The 23,838-nt window shown below is 36.9% G+C and overlaps 1 protein-coding gene across 1 annotated transcript in view; it reads left to right on the forward strand.

Annotated features, from left to right (window-relative positions):
- The window catches only part of LOC120354705 (mucin-22-like), a 94,787-nt gene extending 72,825 nt beyond the window's left edge, over positions 1-21,962 (forward strand). Inside the window, exons 5-14 of the mRNA XM_039442136.1 lie at positions 9,667-9,805; positions 11,295-11,702; positions 14,326-14,703; positions 14,743-14,784; positions 16,450-16,836; positions 17,087-17,336; positions 17,899-17,927; positions 18,753-18,890; positions 21,063-21,123; positions 21,811-21,962. Of these exons, the coding sequence (XP_039298070.1) occupies positions 9,667-9,805; positions 11,295-11,702; positions 14,326-14,703; positions 14,743-14,784; positions 16,450-16,836; positions 17,087-17,336; positions 17,899-17,927; positions 18,753-18,890; positions 21,063-21,123; positions 21,811-21,962 (1,984 nt within the window). The remainder of the gene's footprint in view (positions 1-9,666; positions 9,806-11,294; positions 11,703-14,325; positions 14,704-14,742; positions 14,785-16,449; positions 16,837-17,086; positions 17,337-17,898; positions 17,928-18,752; positions 18,891-21,062; positions 21,124-21,810) is intronic.
- The last annotated feature ends 1,876 nt before the right edge of the window (positions 21,963-23,838 follow it).

The raw sequence follows: 23,838 nt of genomic DNA on the forward strand, positions 1-23,838 counted from the left end.
GGATATGCACATGTAATTAGGATTCCTTTACTTATAAATAAGCTTGAATTTCAGTAGGCTGGAATAATATAAGAATTAATTAAACGTTTTTGACTGCACGTTGAGTTAGTATCTATGTGAACATGGGGTCGCGTTAACCCTAGAAAGGCAAATGGGGTTATGCTTAACCTCAGAACATTATATTTTCTGTTGTTAACTTGGCAGCATTAAATTTGTAGATATGGATTTTTTAATTCTCTAACTAGTCTATCAACTTTCTGATGATTTAGAAGCTCAGTCAGTTTTTAATAGTGCCTAATTTTTCTGAATACTATTTCTTTAATTTTTGCAAATTTGTACCTACAACTGAAACTTATTATGAATAATGATAATTTGATGGCAGAAGTTTGAGTATAAGATCATGGATTTTTCTTATAATACCCAACTAAAAAAAGTTCATATTTTTCGATATAAATTATTGGTCATTCATGCATATTCATATTTCATACCAGAACTGATGAAATATGTAGAAACAAGCTCCTCTCCTAAATCACTTTCAAAACTAGATTCATTTATTCCTGGCAGGCTAGTAACCTTGTACTGCCTTATTTCTATTCATCTGTTACCATTGTCCAAGCTCCTTTCAAGACCGTTAGACTATAAGCATATACCTCCTGCATTGTCTTTCCAACCCTCACAACTCGCATTCATTCCTTCTTTGTCTCACTCTTTACACTCCCCCTCTCTTTCCTACTTTGGCAACTTTCACCTCCCTTTCCCTCGAATAGCATATTTTGCCTTCCATGAGGCTGAGGCAGTCTAGTTTGAACAGTGTTGCCAAAAAGCGGGTAATTACCCAAAAAGCGGGTAATGCTGTGGTTAATGGCAGATGGAGGGTAAAAACCGGGTAATTGGAAATGAAAATATTAATCAGTTTTTTATTTTTACCTTTATAATCTTCCACAAGAAAATTATTTTTCATATTTTCTCATGTTTTTCGACATGTGGAGTGGAAAGTAAGTGGGGAATTCTTGGTTGAATAGGGAATTTTTTGTTGATTAGGGAATTTTTAGTTTGTTGAGGGTAATTTTGACGAAATGCGGGTAATTTTTTGCTCTGGCGGGGGTAATTGGGAAATGTTGGACTAGCAACACTGAGTTTGAACATCCTTACCAACAACACGTGCCTAACTGCAATGCGCATCACCGAAAATTCCCTACAGCTGGCCTGCCAAATTTGTCTGTATTTGTAGTTTAATTCTTTAGTCAGATTCATTGAAGTCACATTCTAATTTAAACTGGGTAGTTTAATAGTGTTATAGCCTGTACAACCATACATCTATAGTGTTGACCCCGACGTGATCGAAAATTTGAAGTGTTATTTCTAGTGTTTGGTTATTTTTGTTATTTAGTAAACTGTTCGTTTCGCTACCTGTCACGTCACGTATCTTCCGCGATGCGCTGTGTATCCGTATCAAGTATCTTCCGTGACGCACTGTGTATCATGTATAATGTATTCCGCGACCACCTCCTTGAGTTGGACTTTGCCGGTTTGTGTGTTTATCCGGTTTGGGTCATTTAAAATTACACTAGTAGTTCTGTGAACAGTAGAACTCGCGCAGGTTCAGTTATAAACCACAGCCTCCTCTTATACTGTCCATCAGAGTAAATCCTGTCTGTATGTCGTGTCGGTGAGGTATCGGTGTGAAAACGGCTAATGACTGTTGGGGTTGGTGTATCAGAAATGCTAACATCAAAAGCTAATCTCCTTCAAGACATACTGGCAACAGGTCAGCCAGAGTTCAAAGCAGAGAAAGGTCGAGAGACAACACTATGTTATTTTAGTTATTAATAGCATGCGTTATTGCAGGCAATCAATAGCTCATTTAATAGTGCATAAAAATTTCATTCAATGAGGCATGCAATTAATAGTCCACACAGCAGCTGATTTTTTACCAAATTACATTCAGATATTGAATTGCATGCAATTTATAATCCACTCGATGGCTGATTTATGATGAATAATTCTATAGTATGATTTTTACTCTAATATGGCGTATGAAGGAATCTCCTTTTCCTTTTATATTATCATTGAAATTAAAAATTTCCAAAAACTTGTATATACTTCGGCACGTAATTTAAAAAGGAGCATACCTGTCAAATTTCATGAACATCTATAACTGCGTTTCGCCGTAAATGCGGAACATATAAACATTTGAACATAATATTATTAACATTTAAACAGAGTAATGCAAAACCGTCGACTTGAATCCTAGACCTCACTTCGCTCGGTCAATGAGGGACAAAAATGTTGAGGCTGCAGAGTAATTTTTGTAGAGTATTTCAAATAGGATCCCCAACGAAACCTTCTTCAGATTATTCTTGTAAAACAATATTTAACTGTTTCATAATTTTCACTAACTTTGTATAATTAAAAGTTGCTGGTTTCAAAGATTACAATACAACAGTTCATGAGCGAGTTATCCAACCCAGGGCGTCACTAGTATAAAAATAATTTAAATTCATAGTTGTTCATCTGAGTAACTAGGTGGTTTCACTGCAACGCACTTCAAACTCCTCTGAGATATTTGCCAACGACTTGCTGGATAGTAGCGTGCGCGTGCGCCCGTGCTTCACGGGTCTCATTGAAACGAAATAAAAAAATATACTGATAAATAAATTATAATAAATAAGTAGATAATATCAATTTGGAGGTATGTGCGGCTCACTAAAGCCAATTCGTAGTTGTTTACAGACACTTGATACAGTTGTTGAGCAGTTTAACATTTTCAGCATTAAACATAATTTCACCTTCGAACGTATAATAACCATTCAGCCATGATGATCAATCATTGCATGATTGCATGATCATCATGCTTCATACTGAGTAATCCTACTGGGAGCTGTGACTTTCTTATGAGTGATTTCTGCCATTTTGCTGTATGAAGCTGTTTGATTTAGACGGTTACACTACACATGGATCAGAGCACTAAGCAGCTACTGTATGTGAATGCGGGATTTGTAGAGCCTTTTATCATTTTTGACTCACATACAGTTGTTTAACTTAAAAGAACGCCCAGAAACAGTGGTTTTCTGACGTCTAGTTTTAAGCCATTTCTCCATCAATAATTGTTTTATGTAAACTGTTGACACTTCAAACTATCAGACTTGATTGAATGGTAAACTTGATGTTATTCATATGGAATGCCGACAGTTTGAAGATAATCTTACTATAGCAAAGATCAATAAAAAATATGTTTTACACTGCGACCTCCAAAATATAAATATTTTTGTATCTAGATGTCGTTTATACTCAACGTACAACAATAATATTCTATTTTAACAACTATTATATATACCACGGTAATAACCGTGTTATGGTTTAACCAGAGATGAAATATAATGTTCTATTACTAGAGATCAAACCATTTTTTCTCTGTGGTATACACCCCGTTTTTCGGAGGAGACGATGAGCTGTCGGTCCCGACTACCTAAAAAATAGTCGTCATCGCTCATCATCATCCCTCTCACTCATTACCCACGCACAAGCCTAAGAGCTTATGTGGGCATTATTATCATTATTATAATCACGCTACAATGCAGGTGCTCAGAGGACTACAGCATAATAGTTCATAAATTATTATTAAACGAAAATCCAAATTAAATGCTGTAGATGAAATATAATGGTTTATTACTAGAGATCAAAGCATTTTTTCTCTGTGGTATACACCCCGTTTTTCGGAGGAGACGATGAGCTGTCGGTCCCGACTACCTAAAAAATAGTCGTCATCGCTCATCATCATTCCTCTCACTCATTACCCACGCACAAGCCTAAGAGCTTATGTGGGCATTATTATAACCACGCTACAATGCAGGTGCTCAGAGGACTACAACATAATAGTTCATAAATTATTATTAAACGAAAATCCAAATTAAATGCTGTAAATCAATTCGAAGACTTCTGCTACAGCAAAGATTGACAACAGGGTAAACAGCTAGATGGAAATTCGATGAGCGCTACTATTCAAAAATTATTTGTCAGCCGAAATTTCCATCTAGCTGTTTACCCTGTTGTCAATATTTGCAGAAGCAGAAGCCTTTTACAGCATTTAATTTGGATTTTCGTTTAATAATAATTAATTTATTTAGCGTTTGAATAAATGCAATAAATAAGTAATATAGTTCACGTCTGATCACGAAGATAGTGTGATTTAACATTGTTATGAACAGATCATAATCGAGAGAATATTTTGCAGTAATGCCACTGTTTTAAGGATTTCTTCCCATGTTGGGATCACTCCTAAAGTCTGTGATATATTACTATTAACATGAAGAGGAGAAACCCATTTCTCCCTCCACAGTTTGTAGCGTAGACACAGACGGACATCCTGCGCACAATTGGATGCGCCGTATCATTTTGCTTCATGTTCTTGTGATGAAAACTGTAGCATTAGGTAAAAGTGTGTAAAAACATATTGATTTTCGAGTGAAATATATAACTACTTCTTTTACTACAGCAGTTGATACCATCGAGAAAAGATAGAAAAGATAATCACATGGTATAAGGTGTTTATGTTGCAATGTCACTGTTAACTGAAGCCGATAGTCCTCTAGTAGTTGTTTTTTGGTGAAGCTATGTGACGCTGGTACAGTAGTATCTCATACTGTGCCCTTCTTACACTCTTATACTCCCACACACACTAATAATAGACAGTAGTCCACAGTAATCGAGAAGAAATTTGGAACATAAATGGCCTATTCCTACCAACAGTAGTAATAACAGTAATAATAGACAGTAATCGGCTTGAAATTTGGAACATAAATGACCAATATAGTAATCCCATGATAAATACTGGTCTAAAGCTACCCCTAGGAACTTAACAAAAAGAGGCTTGTCAACATTTGTATTATTTACCTGGACATTAATATTATGTGTTGGCCTAGAGTTATTCTTTAGTCTAAACTGTAAGTATTGTGATTTCGATTCATTTATTCCAAGCTTAAGTTGTTGAAGGTATTGGGCTATGGCATTTATGTTCAAAAAAGTGTCAATTTCTAAAACATTCACATCTTGTGATCCACAAATGTAGGAAGTGTCGACAGCATAATATAATAGAACTCTACCCTGTGATATAACCTGTGGTATGTCATTCACATACAAAAGAAACAACAATGGTCCAAGGATACTTCCTTGTGGGACACCCGCATTTACTGATAAACTATTCGATAAATGTTTCATCAACTGCCCATATTCCACCCTTGAAATCTCAACAATTTGAGACCTATTCAGGAGATAGGACCTGAACCACTCTAGCTCAATACCTCTCACACCCACTTTCTCCAACTTCTTCATCAAGATTTCATGGTCCACACAGTCAAAAGCTTTGCTTAAATCCAGGAAAACTCCAACAGTCTTTTTCCCCATGTCCATCATGTCAATTATGTCCTCAAACATAGATGAAATTGCCGTCTTCGTGGATTTTTGTATATACGTCGACGCGCAATTAAAAAGGAACATACCTGTCAAATTTCATGAAAATCTATTACCGCGTTTCGCCGTAATGCTCAACATATAAACATTAAGAGAAATGCCAAACCGTCGACTTGAATCATAGACCTCACTTCGCTCGGTCAATTAGATTCCTTCTCATGCTATCTTTCCTCTTGATAAGAGGTACCTACCCAATGACCTAACCGTCCAAACCGGTAAATCTTCAATCATCAACAAATTTGTGAAAATAAACTGATTTCAATGATTTTCAATATTGTAATGTAACTACATGAATCGGCGGTGTTTCAACTAATAATTGTCGACTCTCTGATAAGGATATGAAGTAATATCGTTCCCATTAACACACCTCCAGTATTATGAGAGATAGGTGGACTTCAGGTGTGTTTTAAACCACCGGCTAGTAATTTTGCAACTGATAACACTATTAGCAGAGCTGGTCTTAAACAGACATCCATCCAATGACAGAACCGATAGCGCGGCGCTGAACTTAATTTGAACCATAAGACAGTCTCTCCTGCGAGGAATAATTCTTTTATTATGATTATCATGCAATTTTAGGTGGGTTCCAAACAACTGGCAAAATAATTCCAAGCAATACCAGGACTAGAATTTTATGAGTACAAATTTTTGTACTACTAACTTAATAAGTTATAATATTTTTAACATAATTACCTACATCAAAACAATATTCATTCTTAATGTAAATCAAAATAAAGGACTTATTAATACCGGTATACTGAAAAAAATCAGGAAAAAATCTTGGCAGAAATCACTATAAGTAGTGAATCTTAAAAATGAATAAATAAATATGAACTATAAATTCAATCTTTCATTAAAAATTTTCTATGCTTTTATACTCCAGAGCGAAGCTCGGTCCCCCGTTAATAGTGGATCTTCATAGAATTCAATCAATATTTGTTCATTTTCACGGTTTTTCTGTGAAAATATGTGTGGTTATATGAATATTCTTCATTTTATGATGTTGAATAAATTATTTTGTGATAGCAGATTGATAAAAATTCAATAATTTATTATCCTTTCAATCCGGTAAACGATTTGAACGTTTGAATTTAACCGCTCTCGTCTCTGATTGGTGGATAATCCACGGCCATCTTCAAACAAAAAGCGGCCATTTTTTCTACGTAGGTAGCGCTAAAATTGCTCAAGGCAGTGTCGCAGATCGCAGAGAAATTCAAGACTGTATCAACTTGTGAATTCCGCTCTAATATTTCGTGGATAAATATTATTACCAACAGTGTGTCCTAATTAAAAGGTAGTATTTGTTTAAGCTTAAAACTTTGTTCGCATTAATTAAAATTATTTGACTTCTTTCAAACCGAACCCGTTGTCAAGCCGACTGTCGTTTTTTGGCCACAATGGAGCTACTCCATGGTCCATGAATCGAACAAGCCCCATAATTTAGATAAATCGATTATCAACCGTAATCTATTCTCCCACTTTCCACATCAATCCATCTCTATATTAATAAATTATAAACTAAATTATAACCTATTATAACCTAACAAATGTTGTTGAAGTAAACAATGAAATATTTTCATCAATCTCATCATCTCATCAATGATGAGATATTTATCAAATTTTAGATTTCTATTTTGTACCACTTGAAAAATTTAATCTATCTACTTTACTGTTCTACTTTCTACTTCTACATTAAGCCGTGTCCACACTATGTCGATCGACTCTGTCGACCCGGTCGATCGATAAAGTCGCTCGACACCTTCGACTGTGTCACTCGACAAAATTGCCTCAGTACATGTGGACGAGTCGATCGACAACCATCATAAATGTTCATACATAATCGAGTGTTTTAAGTGTTTTAGTGTTTAGTGTTTTATCTTAGTCAGCTTATATTTAATCGAGTGTTTTATTTTAAATAAGAATCGAGTTTTTATATAAAATGAGTGATGATGAAGATGCTGGAGCAGCGGCTTCTGCTGCAATTCTTATTGCCATCTTGGGAAGCCAAAAAGATCGTCGCCCGCGGAGATTTTGGGTACGGCCTAGCCTTGTTCGAGGCAGAAAAAATATAGTACGGAGGAATTTATGGAAGATTTATTGCTGGATGATGTTGACGAATTAAATCTAGAATATAGATGTGACGCGGGCTTTAAAACTTTTTTAGAATGAATTGAATGAATCCTATTCATTTTCAATAAAAATGTAAGCACTTGAACAACAGTATATTCACTATTCACTAACTAGTATATTCACTAACAGTATATTCACAACAGTATATTCACTATTCACTAACTAGTATATTCACTAACAGTATATTCACAACAGTATATTCACTATTCACTAACTAGTATATTCACTAACAGTATATTCACAACAGTATATTCACTAATTCACAACAGTATATCACTATTCTATTTTCTAAAACGGCAGTGACAAGATCGACACGTCCACACTGGTGCGTTCGACTCGACTTTCTTTGATCCGGACCGACCTGAATCGGGTTGCGTTCGACTCGACTCGACAGCGCTCAACAATGTCGAGCGACACGTCCAGACTTGTTCGACATTGTCGATCGACATAGTGTGGACGCGGCTTAGAATAGGATTGTTGAGCTCGGTTTATTCCTTATCCCAACATATTGCAAACTAATTTCTTGGCGGGAGGTTGAACGCCAAATTGTTTACATTATTTTTGTTTTGTAATATTAATTTTATTAGTGTTTATATTAAAATAAATCCATTAGAAAACAATTTTTTTAGTATTTGTATTGTTTTTTATTGATCATTCGTATTGATTATTGAATATATTATAGTCGTTCTCTATGAGTCGTTATTTGCTAGGTGAGGCAGGTTTTTCTCTTGATTTTATTGGTTAGTTCAAAGTATTCACTATTCATTAACTAATTCAATCATGTATTCCTGTCCGTGTATAAAGTAGTTGCCTAACTTATCGTTGTAAGTCAGTTTATTTTTATAAATTTTATACATATTTCTTTAAAATCGTTTTTCTTATGTCGTTAATTACGAAATATGCATGACTCACCGGTTTTTCTAATAAATTTTATCAGAACGTTCATAGTATTTACCATCTAATATATTCTATTAAATTGACATAATTATTTTTTTGTATCAGTGTAGCCTACATGTATTAGTAGTTGGCAAATTTAAACTTGAAAATCAGTTTATTTTCACAAATTTTGTTGATTATTGAGGATTTACCGGTTTGGTGGGTTGGGCCGTTGGGTATGTCCTGATCAAGAGAAAAGATAGCATAAGTAAATATCTCATGGCAGGAATAGATCATTTATGTTCCAAATTTAAGGCCGACTACTGTCTATTATTAGTGTGTTGTAGTAGTGTTGGGCTAGGCGCACACCAGTTAGTCAATACAAGACATGATCAGTTACGTTTAGTCACAATACTTCACACAGTTGCTTATGACGCAATTCACACTGATTAGTCATTGCAATTAGACTTGTTCTCATAAGCAACTATGTAAAGTATTGTGACTAAACGTGTCTAATCATGTCTTGTCTTGACTAATTGGTGTGTGTCAGTCAATGAAGTACGGTAAGACAAGACATGATCAGACACGTTTAGTCACAATACTTTACATAGCTGCTTATGAGAACAAGTCTGATTGTAATGACTAATCAGTGTGAATTGCGTCATAAGCAACTATGTAAAGTTTTGTGACTAAACGTGACTGATCATGTCTTGTATTGACTAACTTGTGTGCGCCTAGCCTAAGAACGGAACAGTATGAGAGACTACCAGCGTCACATAGCTTCACCAAAAACAACTACTAGGACTATCGGCTTCATTTAACAGTTAACACTCACATTTGCAACATAACGGTCCTATACTATGGGATATCACCACACATGATACAGTATCAACACAATATGATACAGAATCATGTCAACTTGATACACAACATCATAATTTGATACAAAACTTGCAAACTTAAAAATAATTCTGCAAACCATTGGATATATTCTTATGAAATCTTTTCTCTGTTGTTTTACTGTATTTTTTGTTAATTCTACTCATTGTTCCTGATTGTTTACCAGTTATTATTGATTCCATCAATAAATTAAAGTCTTGTGAGTAGTTATTGTTGATATTCTGTTGTAAATTTCTCTAATTTTTGTTTATTTTGTAGTTGTAAATTGGCTAATTACTGTTAATTTTGCAGGATGAGTGACGAACCGCCTGCGGAGCTCTTTGGCTCCGACAGTCTGCCGGAGACTGATGACGTCATCAAGGGTGATGAAACAATGCAGTTCTCAACATCCGAGGAAAGTTCTAAGATGGTTAATGCCGATCTTCAGAAGGTTTGTTTCTATATTTTTAATCACCCTCTTCTTTTAGTTTCCAAATCTTCAGGTTCTCCTGTAGAATAAATATATCTGTCCATGGCTGAACTCACACTTAGGCGACTCAGGTGGAGAAGAGACTGGACTCTAGTGGAGATCATGTGTTTCCAAATGGTGACGTCGCGGAGACTAGAATCGACTGGTCTGAGTGTCACCATTTGGAAACACATGCTCTCCACTAGAGTCCAGTCTCTTTCCACCTGAGTCGCCTAAGTGTGAGTTGAGCCTAAGTTTATAAACGTAAATAAGTGTATATTTTTGACATAGTTTATAAAGGTCAACACTACGACAATGACCAAGTCAGGTCCACATTCTGACACTGCCATTATAACGTGGACCTCATTATAGTAAATCAAATCTGTATTTATATTTGAATTGTTTATCTGTTTGTATCTTAATCTGTATCTATTTGCATATTTATCTGTAAAATCGGGGCACCGAGCTTCGCTCGTTATTTTTATTCATTGATAAACAGAACACAATTCTCTAAAATGATCGTGTTTTTATTAATTTACAGCTGGCTATACGTCAGCTTATAATTTCGGGGATGCGATATTTTGATGTTTCACAGAATCACTCGCTCACTTTTTACTATCCACAGACGACGAGAGTCTCAGCTGTTTCAGTCAAGGATGAATTATTCTTTTAATGTCGTTCAGCGATTTTTCCCAAGGATGAGACCTAATGCAATCGAATTTTGATGCCATAAACCTACTATGTTCCAAATTTCGTGAAAATCGTTAGAGCCGTTTTCGAGATCCGTTGAACATAAATAACCTGATATAAAAATATAGACAGAATAAATCTTATAGCCTAGCACCCTTTATTCTTTTAAAAAAAAACTTTAAAATAGTTGAACAACTAGTTTCGGTTCACACCATCTTCAGGTTCTAAAATCAGATTCAGAACCTGAAGATGGTGTAAACCGAAACTAGTTGTTCAACTATTTTAAAGTTTTTTTAAAGAATAAAGGGTGCTATAAGATTTATTTTGTTTTATTAATTTAAAAGCAGCCCATGTCAATAAGTGTTTTTAAATATAGACAGATATACATAATTGCTCGCTTAATATAATAGGGTATATTATCATCTACTCTGAAAATAGGATTAATCAGACTATAGAATTATCATTAATAATCAATCAGCTGACAAGTGGATTATTCATTGCATGCATTACACATATGTCTGGAGAAGCCGGTGAACAGGTGACACCAGATACTTGTGGATGAGAAAACTGCGTGAGGTATACGTTTCACAGAACTAGTTGATTTATCAAGTTTCAAATATAGTCGATTATTTACATAATTATAAAGGTTATGGTAGTAAATCGAATCTGTTTCTGTATTTATATTGAATTGCTAATCTGTTTGTATCTTGATACAAACAGATTAATATCATATCTGTATATTCGTCTGTTTCTAATTTTGTAACTGTTTGTTGTCGCCCAGGTAATGGACTCAATATCGGTGTCAGCGGACGGCGTCGATGTGGACGACGAGAAACTTTTATCACAGTTTGTCGTGGGCAACCTGGGCGCCGATGACCACCATCACGGACCCACCACCGCTGAGGAGTCCTCCTCTTCCTCACTGGCCGACGAGAGAGCGCTGCTTGAATCAGTGCTGGCACGCGCCGCCAATAGTGACCAGGTGGCGACACTTGGTGACCAGGTGGCGACACTCGGTGGCCAGGTGGCGACACTCGGTGGCCAGGGGAGGACACTTGGTAGCCTTGTGGGGGCACTCAGTGGTCACGTGGCGTCGCCGGCTGCCGGCGATGAGACACCGGAGGAGACGATGCAGGTGGAGAGGTTGATGGAGTCTATACATAGCGGCAGCAGTAATGATGAACCCAAGGTTCGTTGGAATTTATTCGTTCATTCATTCAGTAGCATGTAACAACTGTCTACGACGTTGATGGAAAGATACATTTTCAAGATGATCGATGTTTTTGAACCAAACAGCTGATTTATGATGAATAATTCTATGGTCTGATTTTACTTTCCTAGCCCTATTACCATAGGTAAGGAAAGTATTACCTTCCGAAAAAAATTAAGTTACCCCGATTTCCAGATATCTAATCGTTTCAAGGTCCCCTGAGTCCAAAAAAGTGGTTTTGGGTATTGGTCTGTATGTGTGTGTGTGTGTGTGTTTGTGTGTGTGTGTGTGTGTGTGTGTGTGTGTGTGTGTGTGTGTGTGTGTGTGTGTGTGTGTGTGTGTGTATGAGTGTATGTGCGTCTGTGTACACGATATCTCATCTCCTAATTAACGGAATGATTTGAAATTTGGAACTTAAGGTCCTTACACTATAAGGATCCGACACGAACAATTTCGATCAAATGTAGTTCAAGATGGCGGCTAAAATGGCAAAAAAAGTGTCAAAAACAGGGTTTTTTGCGATTTTATCAAAAAAGGCTCCAACGATTTTGATCGAATTTATACCTAAAATAGTCATTGATAAGCTCTATCAACTGTCACAAGTCCCATATCTGTAAAAATTCCAGGAGCTCCGCCCCATTTATGCAAAGTTTGATTTTAGATTCCCAATTATCAGGCTTCAGATACAATTTAAACAAAAAATTCCAAGTGTGAAAGATTGAGCATAAAAATCTCTACAATTAATGTTCAGTAACATTTTCACCTAAAATTTAAAATAAGCTCGAAATTCGAAAAAATGTTATTATTTGAATTGCAAACTGTTGGCAACTGCTGATTCTATTAAATCATTCACTATGAAGAGATAGCAGACTTCGTGTATCTCCAACGTTATTGACCTGTCACCAGCTGGCTTGGATCTTTGAATAGTAGATTTGTAATGCGCGTGAACACTAGCGTCAGGTGATAAATTTTCATAACGGCAAGGAAAATTGTGTGAGTGCGCCACACCAGATTTTTTACTCTAATATTGGCATATGAAGGAGGCTCCTTTTTCCTCTTATATTATCCTTGAAATTCAAAATTTCCAAAAACCTTGTATGTTCGTCGACGCGCAATTTAAAAAGGAACATACCTGTCAAATTTCATGAAAATCTATTACCGCGTTTCGCCGTAAATGCGCAACATATAAACATTTAAACATTCAAGCATTCAAACATTAAGAGAAATGCCAAACCGTCGACTTGAATCTTAGGCCTCACTTCGCTCGGTCAATAATAATTTACGTCCATCTGAAATAGACACAATCTGAAAGTTTTCTATCCGATGCTGACGTCACGATGGGGCGATATGGCAGTAGATGTTGGCTTCAGAGGCTAGACTTCCCAGCGTGTCTATTCTATAACTGGTCTAAGTTTACTACCAAAGTCCTGTGCTATAAGACTATTTTTCCACATTGGAAATTTACATTTCAAACGCATAGTTTTGTACTAGACAGTTCATTACCAACTGCAGTTTTGCTCTGTTTTCAAATCACTCAATTCATGACAACTTGTCATTTACAATTATTCAATAAACCCTTTATGAATCTTTTTTCAAAGATATATTATTCTTATACCACTATGAGCAGGTGTTACCCGTGGCCCACCCACTAGAGTCTGGTAAAAACACTAATAGATTGAATTTGGTTTTATGATTCCATGCTGATATTAAAAGTTCAGACACTACAAGCTCAGACAATTCGTCTAATTTTATTTTATAATTTTGGCTATTTTCTTTATTTTCATATGTTGTTGATTTATTTATACAGACAATATCATTCTCAGCCATGAATGATTGGGAAAGGAACAACAGGCTTAAAGCCCAAACGGTTCCTTTCCTAAATTTGGATAGAAATTGACCAAAAAATTCGTCGAATTCATTTTATAATTCCGGGTTTTTTTTTGTTGTTTCCATAATCACTGTACACCCTCAGACACTGCAAGCTGTTGATTAGTCTATTGTCATTTATTTTATTTCATAATTTTGATTATTTTCCTTATTTTCATATGTTGATCAGTTAAATTTATTTTATAATCTCGGCTATTTTCCGTTGTTTTCATAACCATTGTAACACCCTCCGACACTGCAAGGTGTTGATTCGTCTATTGTCATTTATTTTATTTCATAATTTTGATTATTTTCCTTATTTTCATATGTTGATCCATGTTGATTCTTTGAATCTATTTTATAATTTTCTGTTATTTTCATAACTACTGTACAGCACATGCCCATACACTGCAAGGCTTTGATTCTTCCAATTTTATCTAATAATTTTTGCTATTTTCCTCATTTTATGTGTTGATTCGTTGAATTTATTTTATAATTTTGGTAACTTTTCGTCGTTTCCATAACCACTGTACACCCTCAGACACTGCAAGACATTGATTCTTCTAATTTTATTTAATAATTTTGGTTATTTTCTTTATTTTCATGTGTTGATTCTTTTGATTTATTTTATAATTTTGGTTATTTTCTTTATTTTCATGTGTTGATTCTTTTGATTTATTTTATAATTTTGGTTATTTTCTGTTATTTTCATACTTTCACTGTACACCAACCTCAGACACTGCAAGATGATGATGACACAATATCATCTACAACAATCGCTGTCCCAACGACAACAACTTACCAAAGTTTGACGTCACTACAGGCGGCGGCCGACATATTTGGCGACGACGAAGACGACGATGATGACGTCATCAAAGCAGCCGGGATGCAGTCATCAACTGCCGACGACAACGGAAGCCAGCAGACGGTGATGACGGCACTGGTGGGTGGTGGGGGTGTGATAACGGCATCCGGTGGAGGGTATGTGATGACGTCATCGTCATCGGGTGGAGGCCAGCTGATGACGTCATCGGTGGTGAGAGAGGAGGAAGAGCTGACGTCAGTGGAGGATGTGCTGTCGGCATTGCATTCGGAGCTGGATGAGGAGGAGGAGGTTACGAGAGGAGGAGGAGGTGGGGGAGGAGGAGAGGAGATCAAGAAGGTGGAGGAGAAGTCCAAGTGGAAATTGAAAGTGGTGAGTTGTTGAAACTAGAAAATTTTCAAAACTAGAAAGTTTTTCATTCAAATTCAAATTTATTTCTCAAAAAACATACACAATTATAATAATATAATATTATAACATCTAAAAATAATACAAGAAAAATACTATTAAATATATAAAAATACTCCCAAAACTGCAGTATATTTTTTACGTCCATCTATGTTTAAGGAGTAGCCTACAAGGTAAAACCTGTGCGTAGGCCTAAGTTTCAGAAATATATTTATTCAATATAATCATAGAGAAACAATAGCATAATTAGATATCCCATGGTATAGGGCGTTTATGTCGCAACTTTTACTGTTATCCCAAGCCAATTACTGTCGATTTTTACTGTTTTGACCGGGTAAGAGTGTATGAACGGGACAATATGAGAGACTACCAGCGTCATAAAGCTTCACAGGAAAGAACTACGTGGACTATCAGCTGGAGATAACAGTAAAAGCTGCGACATAAACGCCCTATACCATGGGATATCTACTTACGCTATTGTTTCTCTTTGATATAATCTAAGAAATTACAACCAAATTAAGAACAAAGACTAGTGGAATTTACACACAAAATATAAATTTTTAGATTAGTAAATGATGAAATTAGATAAAAGTTAGTAACACACAATAATGAATTATTCTATGATGAAAAAACAAAACATAAAACAAGGAACAGTAGTATATGTGCCTAGAAGATTTTTTCTTCAGTTTTATTTGATCTTATCCATTCCTCAATCTCGCAATTTAGTTTTTTGCTTCAGCTCGTATTGGCAACAAAATGAGTAGCAACAAAATTTATCAGCCTCTGTGATAAGTAAGTGAATTGTCCTCTACATACATTCAAATCCATCCTGTCTTGATGGAATGTTTTCTGATTTTAAAACCAACTTTCATGAATCTATAATTATTATTAAACGAAACTCCAAATTAAATGCTGTAAATCACTTCGAAGACTTCTGCTACTGCAAATATTTTATTGGATATTTCCAATTTTATTGGATAGTACCTCCCAATTGCCGGTCAGGAATGCTTACCCTTACACAAAACTGACAATCTCTGGATAGCAGCGCTCATTTTATACGAAGCCATAGGGGCCAGCCAGTCTACACATGGAGTTTACTGAGATATTGCGATTCCCGGGCTGACAAATAATTTTTGAATAGTAGCGCTCATTGAATTTCCATCTAGCTGGTTTACCCTGTTGTCAATATTTGCAGTAGCAGAAGTCTTCGCGGTGAATTACAGCATTTAATTTGGAGGTACTGGGTTCGATTCCCGGGCTGATAAATAATTTTTGAATAGTAGCGCTCATTGAATTTCCATCTAACTGTTTACCCTGTTGTCAATATTTGCAGTAGCAGAAATCTTCGGGGTGATTTACAGCATTCAATTTGGATTTTCGTTCAATAACAATTATTATTATTAATTCATTAGCATTTGAATAATTGCAATATCTCAGTAACTTTCATCTATGTTCTATGAATTTGTGGGACATTATAACGGTAGTATTATATGGCTTTTTGTTGGTGGGTTTTCACTTGGTAGACATTAAAGATATATTTCTCTTGTAATACATTAATTTCTCTTGTAATATCTTGATTATATTAGTGAACAAAATTTTTATGTAGGCTAATCTTTTTCCGTTTTGCAGGAACAACAGCGGCAGCAGCAGGCACAAGTCACAAAGCCGGCTAAACCATCCTCAGACGGCGCCAGCGGTCCGATGTACAAGTGCTTTGTGAGCGGCTGCAAGTCGACTACTAGCTCTGCAGCGGGGAGCGGCGCAACTAGCGGTGGGAAGTCGGTGACTACTAGCGCTGGAGCTGGCAGTGGCGCAACTAGCGGTGGGAAGTCGGTGACTACTAGTGCTGGAGCGGGGAGCGGCGCAACTAGCGGTGGTGAGATGCGGTTCTTCAAGCCGCCGCCGAATCCGTTGATATTCAAGCGGTGGGCGCGCAACTTGTGCCAGGGATCGCAACAGTTGGCATATACGGCGCTCATCTGCGAACTGCATTTTCGGCCGCAGGATATCAGGGAGGTCAGTCAGTCCATGCAGAATATCATAGAAAAAAGATACAATAAGAAGATATCTCCCAAAGTTTAAACTAATAAAAAATTGTAGGACCCTTTATTAAAACTTTGAAATATTTCAACGACTAGTTGACCATAGGTCATTTTCAAGTTCTTAGGTACTACAAGTTTTTGTATTGTTTTCATTAATTGACTATAATTGTTTTCATAATTAATAAATAGTGAAAATAATGATTAATTACTGTCTTTTTGTACAGGTATTTGTTAACGGCAAAAAGAATTGGGTATTGACCGAGGGTGCCCTGCCCAAACCGTCTACAGCGTCGGCACTGGCAGCAGCGGCTGCACAAGCTGGCAACGCCGCTGCTGCGGCGATGAACTCCAGGCCACCAGGTGGCAAACGACCGGTCGGCCGGCCGAGTGGCCTGTACAGGCAACAGCAGTTCGAGGCCCTCCAAGCCGCACAGGCCAGGGCTAACAAGCTGCAACGGGAGAAACTCAGTCAAGGTAGGAGGCAATAATACAGTATCAAAACACATGATACAGTATCATCTCAACTTGATACACAACACCATAATTTGATACGAAACTTGCAAACTTATCTTCTAGGTATGATGATAGGTATCTATCTCTATGTGTGACCACGCATGATACAGTATCAACTCAACTTTATACACAACACCATAATTCATTTCATTTATTGCCAATTAGAATATTCAAAACATATTACAAAATCTTTATAATATGACATATCATTTAAAATATAAAGAAATAAGCATAATTACTCATACATATACTTGAATAAAATTGAAATAGAATATAAAATCTAGGCATCACCAGCAAAAAGAAAATCTTTGCCCGCTGGTGAGAGTTGCAAAACAGTAAAAGAAAAACATAGTATTTCGAAATAATGCAGAAAGTTGAAGTTAAATTTAACTAATAATTACAAAATTTTATACAGCAGAATCATAAAAATCAAACAAATATGGTGCAATAATTCGATACAATACTTGCAAACTTTGAATGAATTCTACAAACCATGGCATATCTTGATTTTGGTTGTTTTCAGGACCCGCAGTGGTTAAAGACGAGAAGACAGTACAGCTGAACTGCTGTACACGCTAACTGACAACGTGGAATCAGCTGATGTGACGCCCCACCAGCTGACATGCAGCTGTTGCTGCTTCAGATGTTCCTCCTTCGACCAGTCAAGCGTTGACAGAAAACCCCCAGTTCTTCAGGGTGAGTTTTTTTGTCTGCCTTTGTTTGTTTATCTCTGTTTTGAAATTCCGCATTGGTACAACTTCTACAAAGTTCACAAACGATTTGGCAACGGTGCAGAGTGAAAAGGATAGACCTATATGCTTTGTCGAATAAGATAAGGATAGCAACATCAAATACAAATACAGTCATTATAACGTGGACCTCACTATAGTATATATTTCTCTGCTAGTTTCTGTCATTTTTTTCTGCCATTTGTGTATCATTTTCAGAGGTTGTGTATAATTTTTGCTGCTAGTTGAGTATCATTCACGGTGGTTGTGTATCATTTATGCTGCTAGTTGTGTATCATTTACGGTTAGTTTCTGCATAGAGAAACAATAGCATAAGTAGATATCCCATGATATAGGGCGTTTAATGTCGCAACTTTTACTGTTATCTCAAGCTGATAGTCCACATAGTTCTTCCCTGTGAAGCTTTATGATGCTGGCAGTCTCTCATATTGTGCCGTTCATACACTCTTACCCGGTTAAAACAGTAAAAATCGACAATAATCGACAAATCGGCCTGAGATAACAGTAAAAGTTGCGACATAACGCCCTATATCATGGGATATCTACTTACGCGCTATGTTACTCTATGGTTCTGTATCATTTTCGCTGCTAGTTGTGTATCATTACGATCGTTGTGTATCATTTGCAGGACCAGAGGAAGACCTCGAGGAGTGGACGTGTTTGTGTGCGGACTTTGTCATACGGTGTTCCACTTTGTCGAGCAATTCCAAGAGACCGAGCCAGGGTGCAGTGCAGGGGCACCTCTACATTCAAAGCTAGCTTGTCGGTGAGTTGGCCGAACCACAAGTTGTTCGAAAATTGTATTAAATCATCGGGGCTAAGAGAAAGTGATCGAAAATGTTGTAATAAAATCATTTGGGTCAAGAGAAAGTGTTTGAAAATTTTGTAAAGTCATCTGGGCAGGAAGAGAATAGCATTTGTTATGGGAGTGATCACACCATAGTGAAAAGACCTTAGACCAGTCATAGAATAGACACGCTGGGAAGTCTAGCCTCTGAAGCCAACATCTACTGCCATATCTCCAAATCGTGAAGTCATCATCGGATAGAAAACTTTCAGATTGTTTCTATTTCAGAAGGATGTAAATTATTATTCATTAAAATGGTAAACTCCAGCTGCGCTCACGCCGAAATAGACACAATCTGCTATGGAAAACAATGTGAACAAAGAAAAGTTTTCTATCTGATGTTGACGTCACGAGTTGGTGATATGGCAGTAGATGTTGGCTTCATAGACTTTCAGTATGAATATACAATAGGCCGTGTCTATTCTATAACTGGTCTAAGAAAAAGATAGCGTAAAATTTCCCATGGTATAGGGTGTCTATGTTGCAAATGTGAGTGTTAACTGAAGCCGATAGTCGTAGTAGTTGTTTTTGGTGAAGCTATGTGACGCTGGTAGTCTCTCATACTGTGCCCTCCTTACACTCTCACAATCCCAACAACACACTATAATAGACAGTGTATAGGGTGTCTATGTTGCAAATGTGAGTGTTAACTGAAGCCGATAGTCCTAGTAGTTGTTTTGGTGAAGCTATGTGACGCTGGTAGTCTCTCATACTGTGCCCTTCTTACACTCTTAACTCCCAACAACACACTAATAATAGACAGTGTATAGGGTGTCTATGTTGCAAATGTGAGTGTTAACTGAAGCCTATAGTCCTAGTAGTTGTTTTTGTAGCTATTGACGCTGGTAGTCTCTCATACTGTCCTTCTTACACTCTTACACTCCCAACAACACACTAATAATAGACAGTGTATAGGGTGTCTATGTTGCAAATGTGTGTTTTACTGAAGCCGATAGTCCTAGTAGTTGTTTTTGGTGAAGCTATGTGACGCTGGTAGTCTCTCATACTGTGCCTTCTTACACTCTTACACTCCCAACAACACACTAATATAGACAGTGTATGGGTGTCTATGTTGCAAATGTTGGTGTTAACTGAAGCCGATAGTCCTAGTAGTTTTTTTGGTGAAGCTATGTGACGCTGGTATCTCTCATACTGTGCCCTTCTTACACTCTTACACTCCAACAACACACTAATAATAGACAGTGTATAGGGTGTCTATGTTGCAAATGTGTGTGTTAACTGAAGCCGATAGTCAGTAGTTGTTTTTGGTGAAGCTATGTGACGCTGGTAGTCTCTCATACTGTGCCCTTCTTACCCTCTTACACTCCCAACAACACACTAATATAATAGACAGTGTATAGGGTGTCTATGTTGCAAATGTGAGTGTTAACTGAAGCCTATAGTCCTAGTAGTTGTTTTTGGTGAAGCTATGTGACGCTGGTAGTCTCTCATACTGTGCCCTTCTTACACTCTCACACTCCCAACAACACACTAATAATAGACAGTGTATAGGGTGTCTATGTTGCAAATGTGAGTGTTAACTGAAGCCGATAGTCCTAGTAGTTGTTTTTGGTGAAGCTATGTGACGCTGGTAGTCTCTCATACTGTGCCCTTCTTACACTCTTACACTCCAACAACACACTAATAATAGACAGTGTATAGGGTGTCTATGTTGCAAATGTGAGTGTTAACTGAAGCCAATAGTCCTAGTAGTTGTTTTTGGTGAAGCTATGTGACGCTGAAGTCTCTCATACTGTGCCCTTCTTACACTCTTACACTCCCAACAACACACTAATAATAGACAGTGTATAGGGTGTCTATGTTGCAAATGTGAGTGTTACTGAAGCCGATAGTCCTAGTAGTTGTTTTTGGTGAAGCTATGTGACGCTGGTAGTCTCTCATACTGTGCCCTTCTACCAAACCATTGCCAAAATATAAACTGAAGAAATGTTGAACGATATGAATTTCATGTGGCCTTAAACTTGGTACTGACATTTAAAGAGTGTTTGTATTTTTTGATCTTTAGTTGTAGTAATCTATATCAGTGTGTTGTTTGTTTTTATTACTATACAATGTTTTTTGTGGTTCCAGGAGTCGAAACCTCACGTGTGGGCGTTCTTACTATGGAAAAATGCACAGACTAAAATTCTAGGTAAGTCAATATTTATTTGCTCTACTATTTTAAGTGCTATTTTCCACGGGCAAAAATGTTTTTCCTGCTCTCAATCTTTTCTATTCCTCGGCCTACGGCCTCGGACTTGAAAACCGATTTCGAGCCGGAAAAATATCATTTTCTGCTGTAGGTGCGAAATATACTATAATAATCAGACATCTTTATTCATCAGACTACATTAGACTACAATACTACCAGTTCAAAAACATCCAACATTTTTGAAATGTATCTTTCCATAAGCTCATCAAATGCGGTTTTATACGATGAAATAATAATAATAATAATAATCGTTGTAAAATATACGTCAATTAGGTATTTTCCAAATAACTACAATATTTCTAAAGTTTTTAATTTATTGTGATATATATTCTGTGATTCATTTAATAAAATCAACCTTCAAAATTCAAAATTTTCAAATCATTATTCCTGAACCGAAAATCAAGTGACGAAGCAGTGTGTGATTACATAACCTTAACTTTTGGACAACATCAACATTTTATCAAAATTTTTGGAGAGAAATAATACAGGCTCAGCCTAGTTTTTCCTCCAGTGTCATAATTGTATTATTATTGTTATAGTGTTCTATACAATAAATGAATGAATGAAATGAATAAATAAATGATTTTGAATTGTGAATTAATGTTTGTTTTGTTGGGTGAATTGTAGGTGAGACAGAGAGCTCGTGGAAGCTGTATCAGCGCTGGTGCAAGATGACCGATCAGCTGCGTGAGACGTGGATTGCGGCGGGCAGAGACCTGCAGGCCAACAGCTGTGTCGTGCAGCATCTCCAGTCAATCAAGGTCTGTGGTCAATGTTAATCGCCAAAGATGTAAAAGTAGCTGGAGGTGGCAGTTGTTGTAGCAAAAGTGGATCCGTTTTTGTGGGCGACTGTTAAAGAGTGCGTGGTATAGTGAGGTCCACGTTATAATGGCAGTGGATGAAGATAGAAGAATAGCGATGCCGATTCTCTGCATTAATTAATTATATTTTTACACTGTCAAAAACATAATTGGCATCGTTGTAGACCTAGGAAAGTATCACCGGCTTTGTTGAATGATAGACAAGGATAGCAAAACCAAAGTTGATCAAATACTGTCATTATAACGTGGACCTCACTATAGTATATATAAAGGTGCGTACAGACTGTCGCTCTGCTCTGCAACCGAACGTCACTCCAGCAGAGCGATTGATGATCGACCGGGGAACAACAGTGGTTCGACCGGGGAACGCGAGAAGATCTAACATCTTCTGTAACGTTCATGATGGGTGCGTGGGCGGAGCGACTGTGGTTCGATGGTGGTACGAGGGCGGTACGAGGGAGGAGTGTGCTCGGTGCGGGTTGGAAGCGCGAATATGTGTACGCAGCTCTAGAGCACTGGATGACAAATATATTGATCAAATACTGTCATTATACTGTGGAATTCTACCAACCATTGCCAAAATATAACTGAAGAAATTTGAACGATATGAATTTCATGTGGCCTTAAACTTGGTACTGACATTTAAAGAGGTTTGTATTTTTGATCTTAGTGGTAGTAATCTATATCAGTGTGTGTTTTTTTATTACTATACAATGTTTTTTGTGGTTCCAGGAGTCGAAACCTCACGTGTGGGCGTTCTTACTATGGAAAAATGCACAGACTAAAATTCTAGGTAAGTCAACATTTATTTGCTCTACTATTTTAAGTGCTATTTCCACGGGCAAAAATGTTTTCCTGCTCTCATTCTTTTCTATTCCTCGGCCTACGGCCTCGGACTTGAAAACCGATTTCGAGCCGGAAAAATATCATTTCTGCTGTAGGTGCGAAATATACTAAATAATCAGACATCTTTATTCATCAGACTACATTAGACTACAATACTACCAGTTCAAAAACATCCAATTTTTGAAATGTATCTTTCCATAAGCTCATCAAATGCGGTTTTATACGATGAAATAATAATAAATCGTTGTAAAAATACTCATTAGGATTTTTCAAATAACTACAATATTTCTAAAGTTTTAATTTATTGTGATATATATTCTGTGATTCATTTAATAAAATCAACCTTCAAAATTCAAAATTTTCAAATCATTATTCCTGAACCGAAAATCAAGTGACGAAGCAGTGTGTGATACATAACCTTAACTTTTGGACAACATCACATTTTATCAAAATTTTTGGAGAGAAATATACAGGCTCAGCCTAGTTTTCCTCCAGTGTCATAATTGTATTATTTGTTATAGTGTTCTATACAATAAATGAATGAATGAAATAATAAATAAATGATTTTGAATTGGGAATTAATGTTTGTTTTGTTGGGTGAATTGTAGGTGAGACAGAGAGCTCGTGGAAGCTGTATCAGCGCTGGTGCAAGATGACCGATCGCTGCGTGAGACGTGGATTGCGGCGGGCAGAGACCTGCAGGCCACAGCTGTGTCGTGCAGCATCTCAGTCAATCAAGGTCTGTGGTCAATGTTAATCGCCAAAGATGTAAAAGTAGCTGGAGGTGGCAGTTGTTGTAGCAAAAGTGGATCCGTTTTGTGGGCGACTGTTAAAGAGTGCGTGGTATAGTGAGGTCCACGTTATAATGGCAGTGGATGAAGATAGAAGAATAGCGATGCCGATCTCTGCATTAATTAATATATTTTTACACTGTCAAAAACATAATTGGCATCGTTGTAGACCTAGGAAAGTAACCGGCTTTGTTGAA

This window comes from Nilaparvata lugens, chromosome X (assembly GCF_014356525.2).
Source record: "Nilaparvata lugens isolate BPH chromosome X, ASM1435652v1, whole genome shotgun sequence".
NCBI classification, from domain to species: Eukaryota; Metazoa; Arthropoda; class Insecta; order Hemiptera; family Delphacidae; genus Nilaparvata; species Nilaparvata lugens.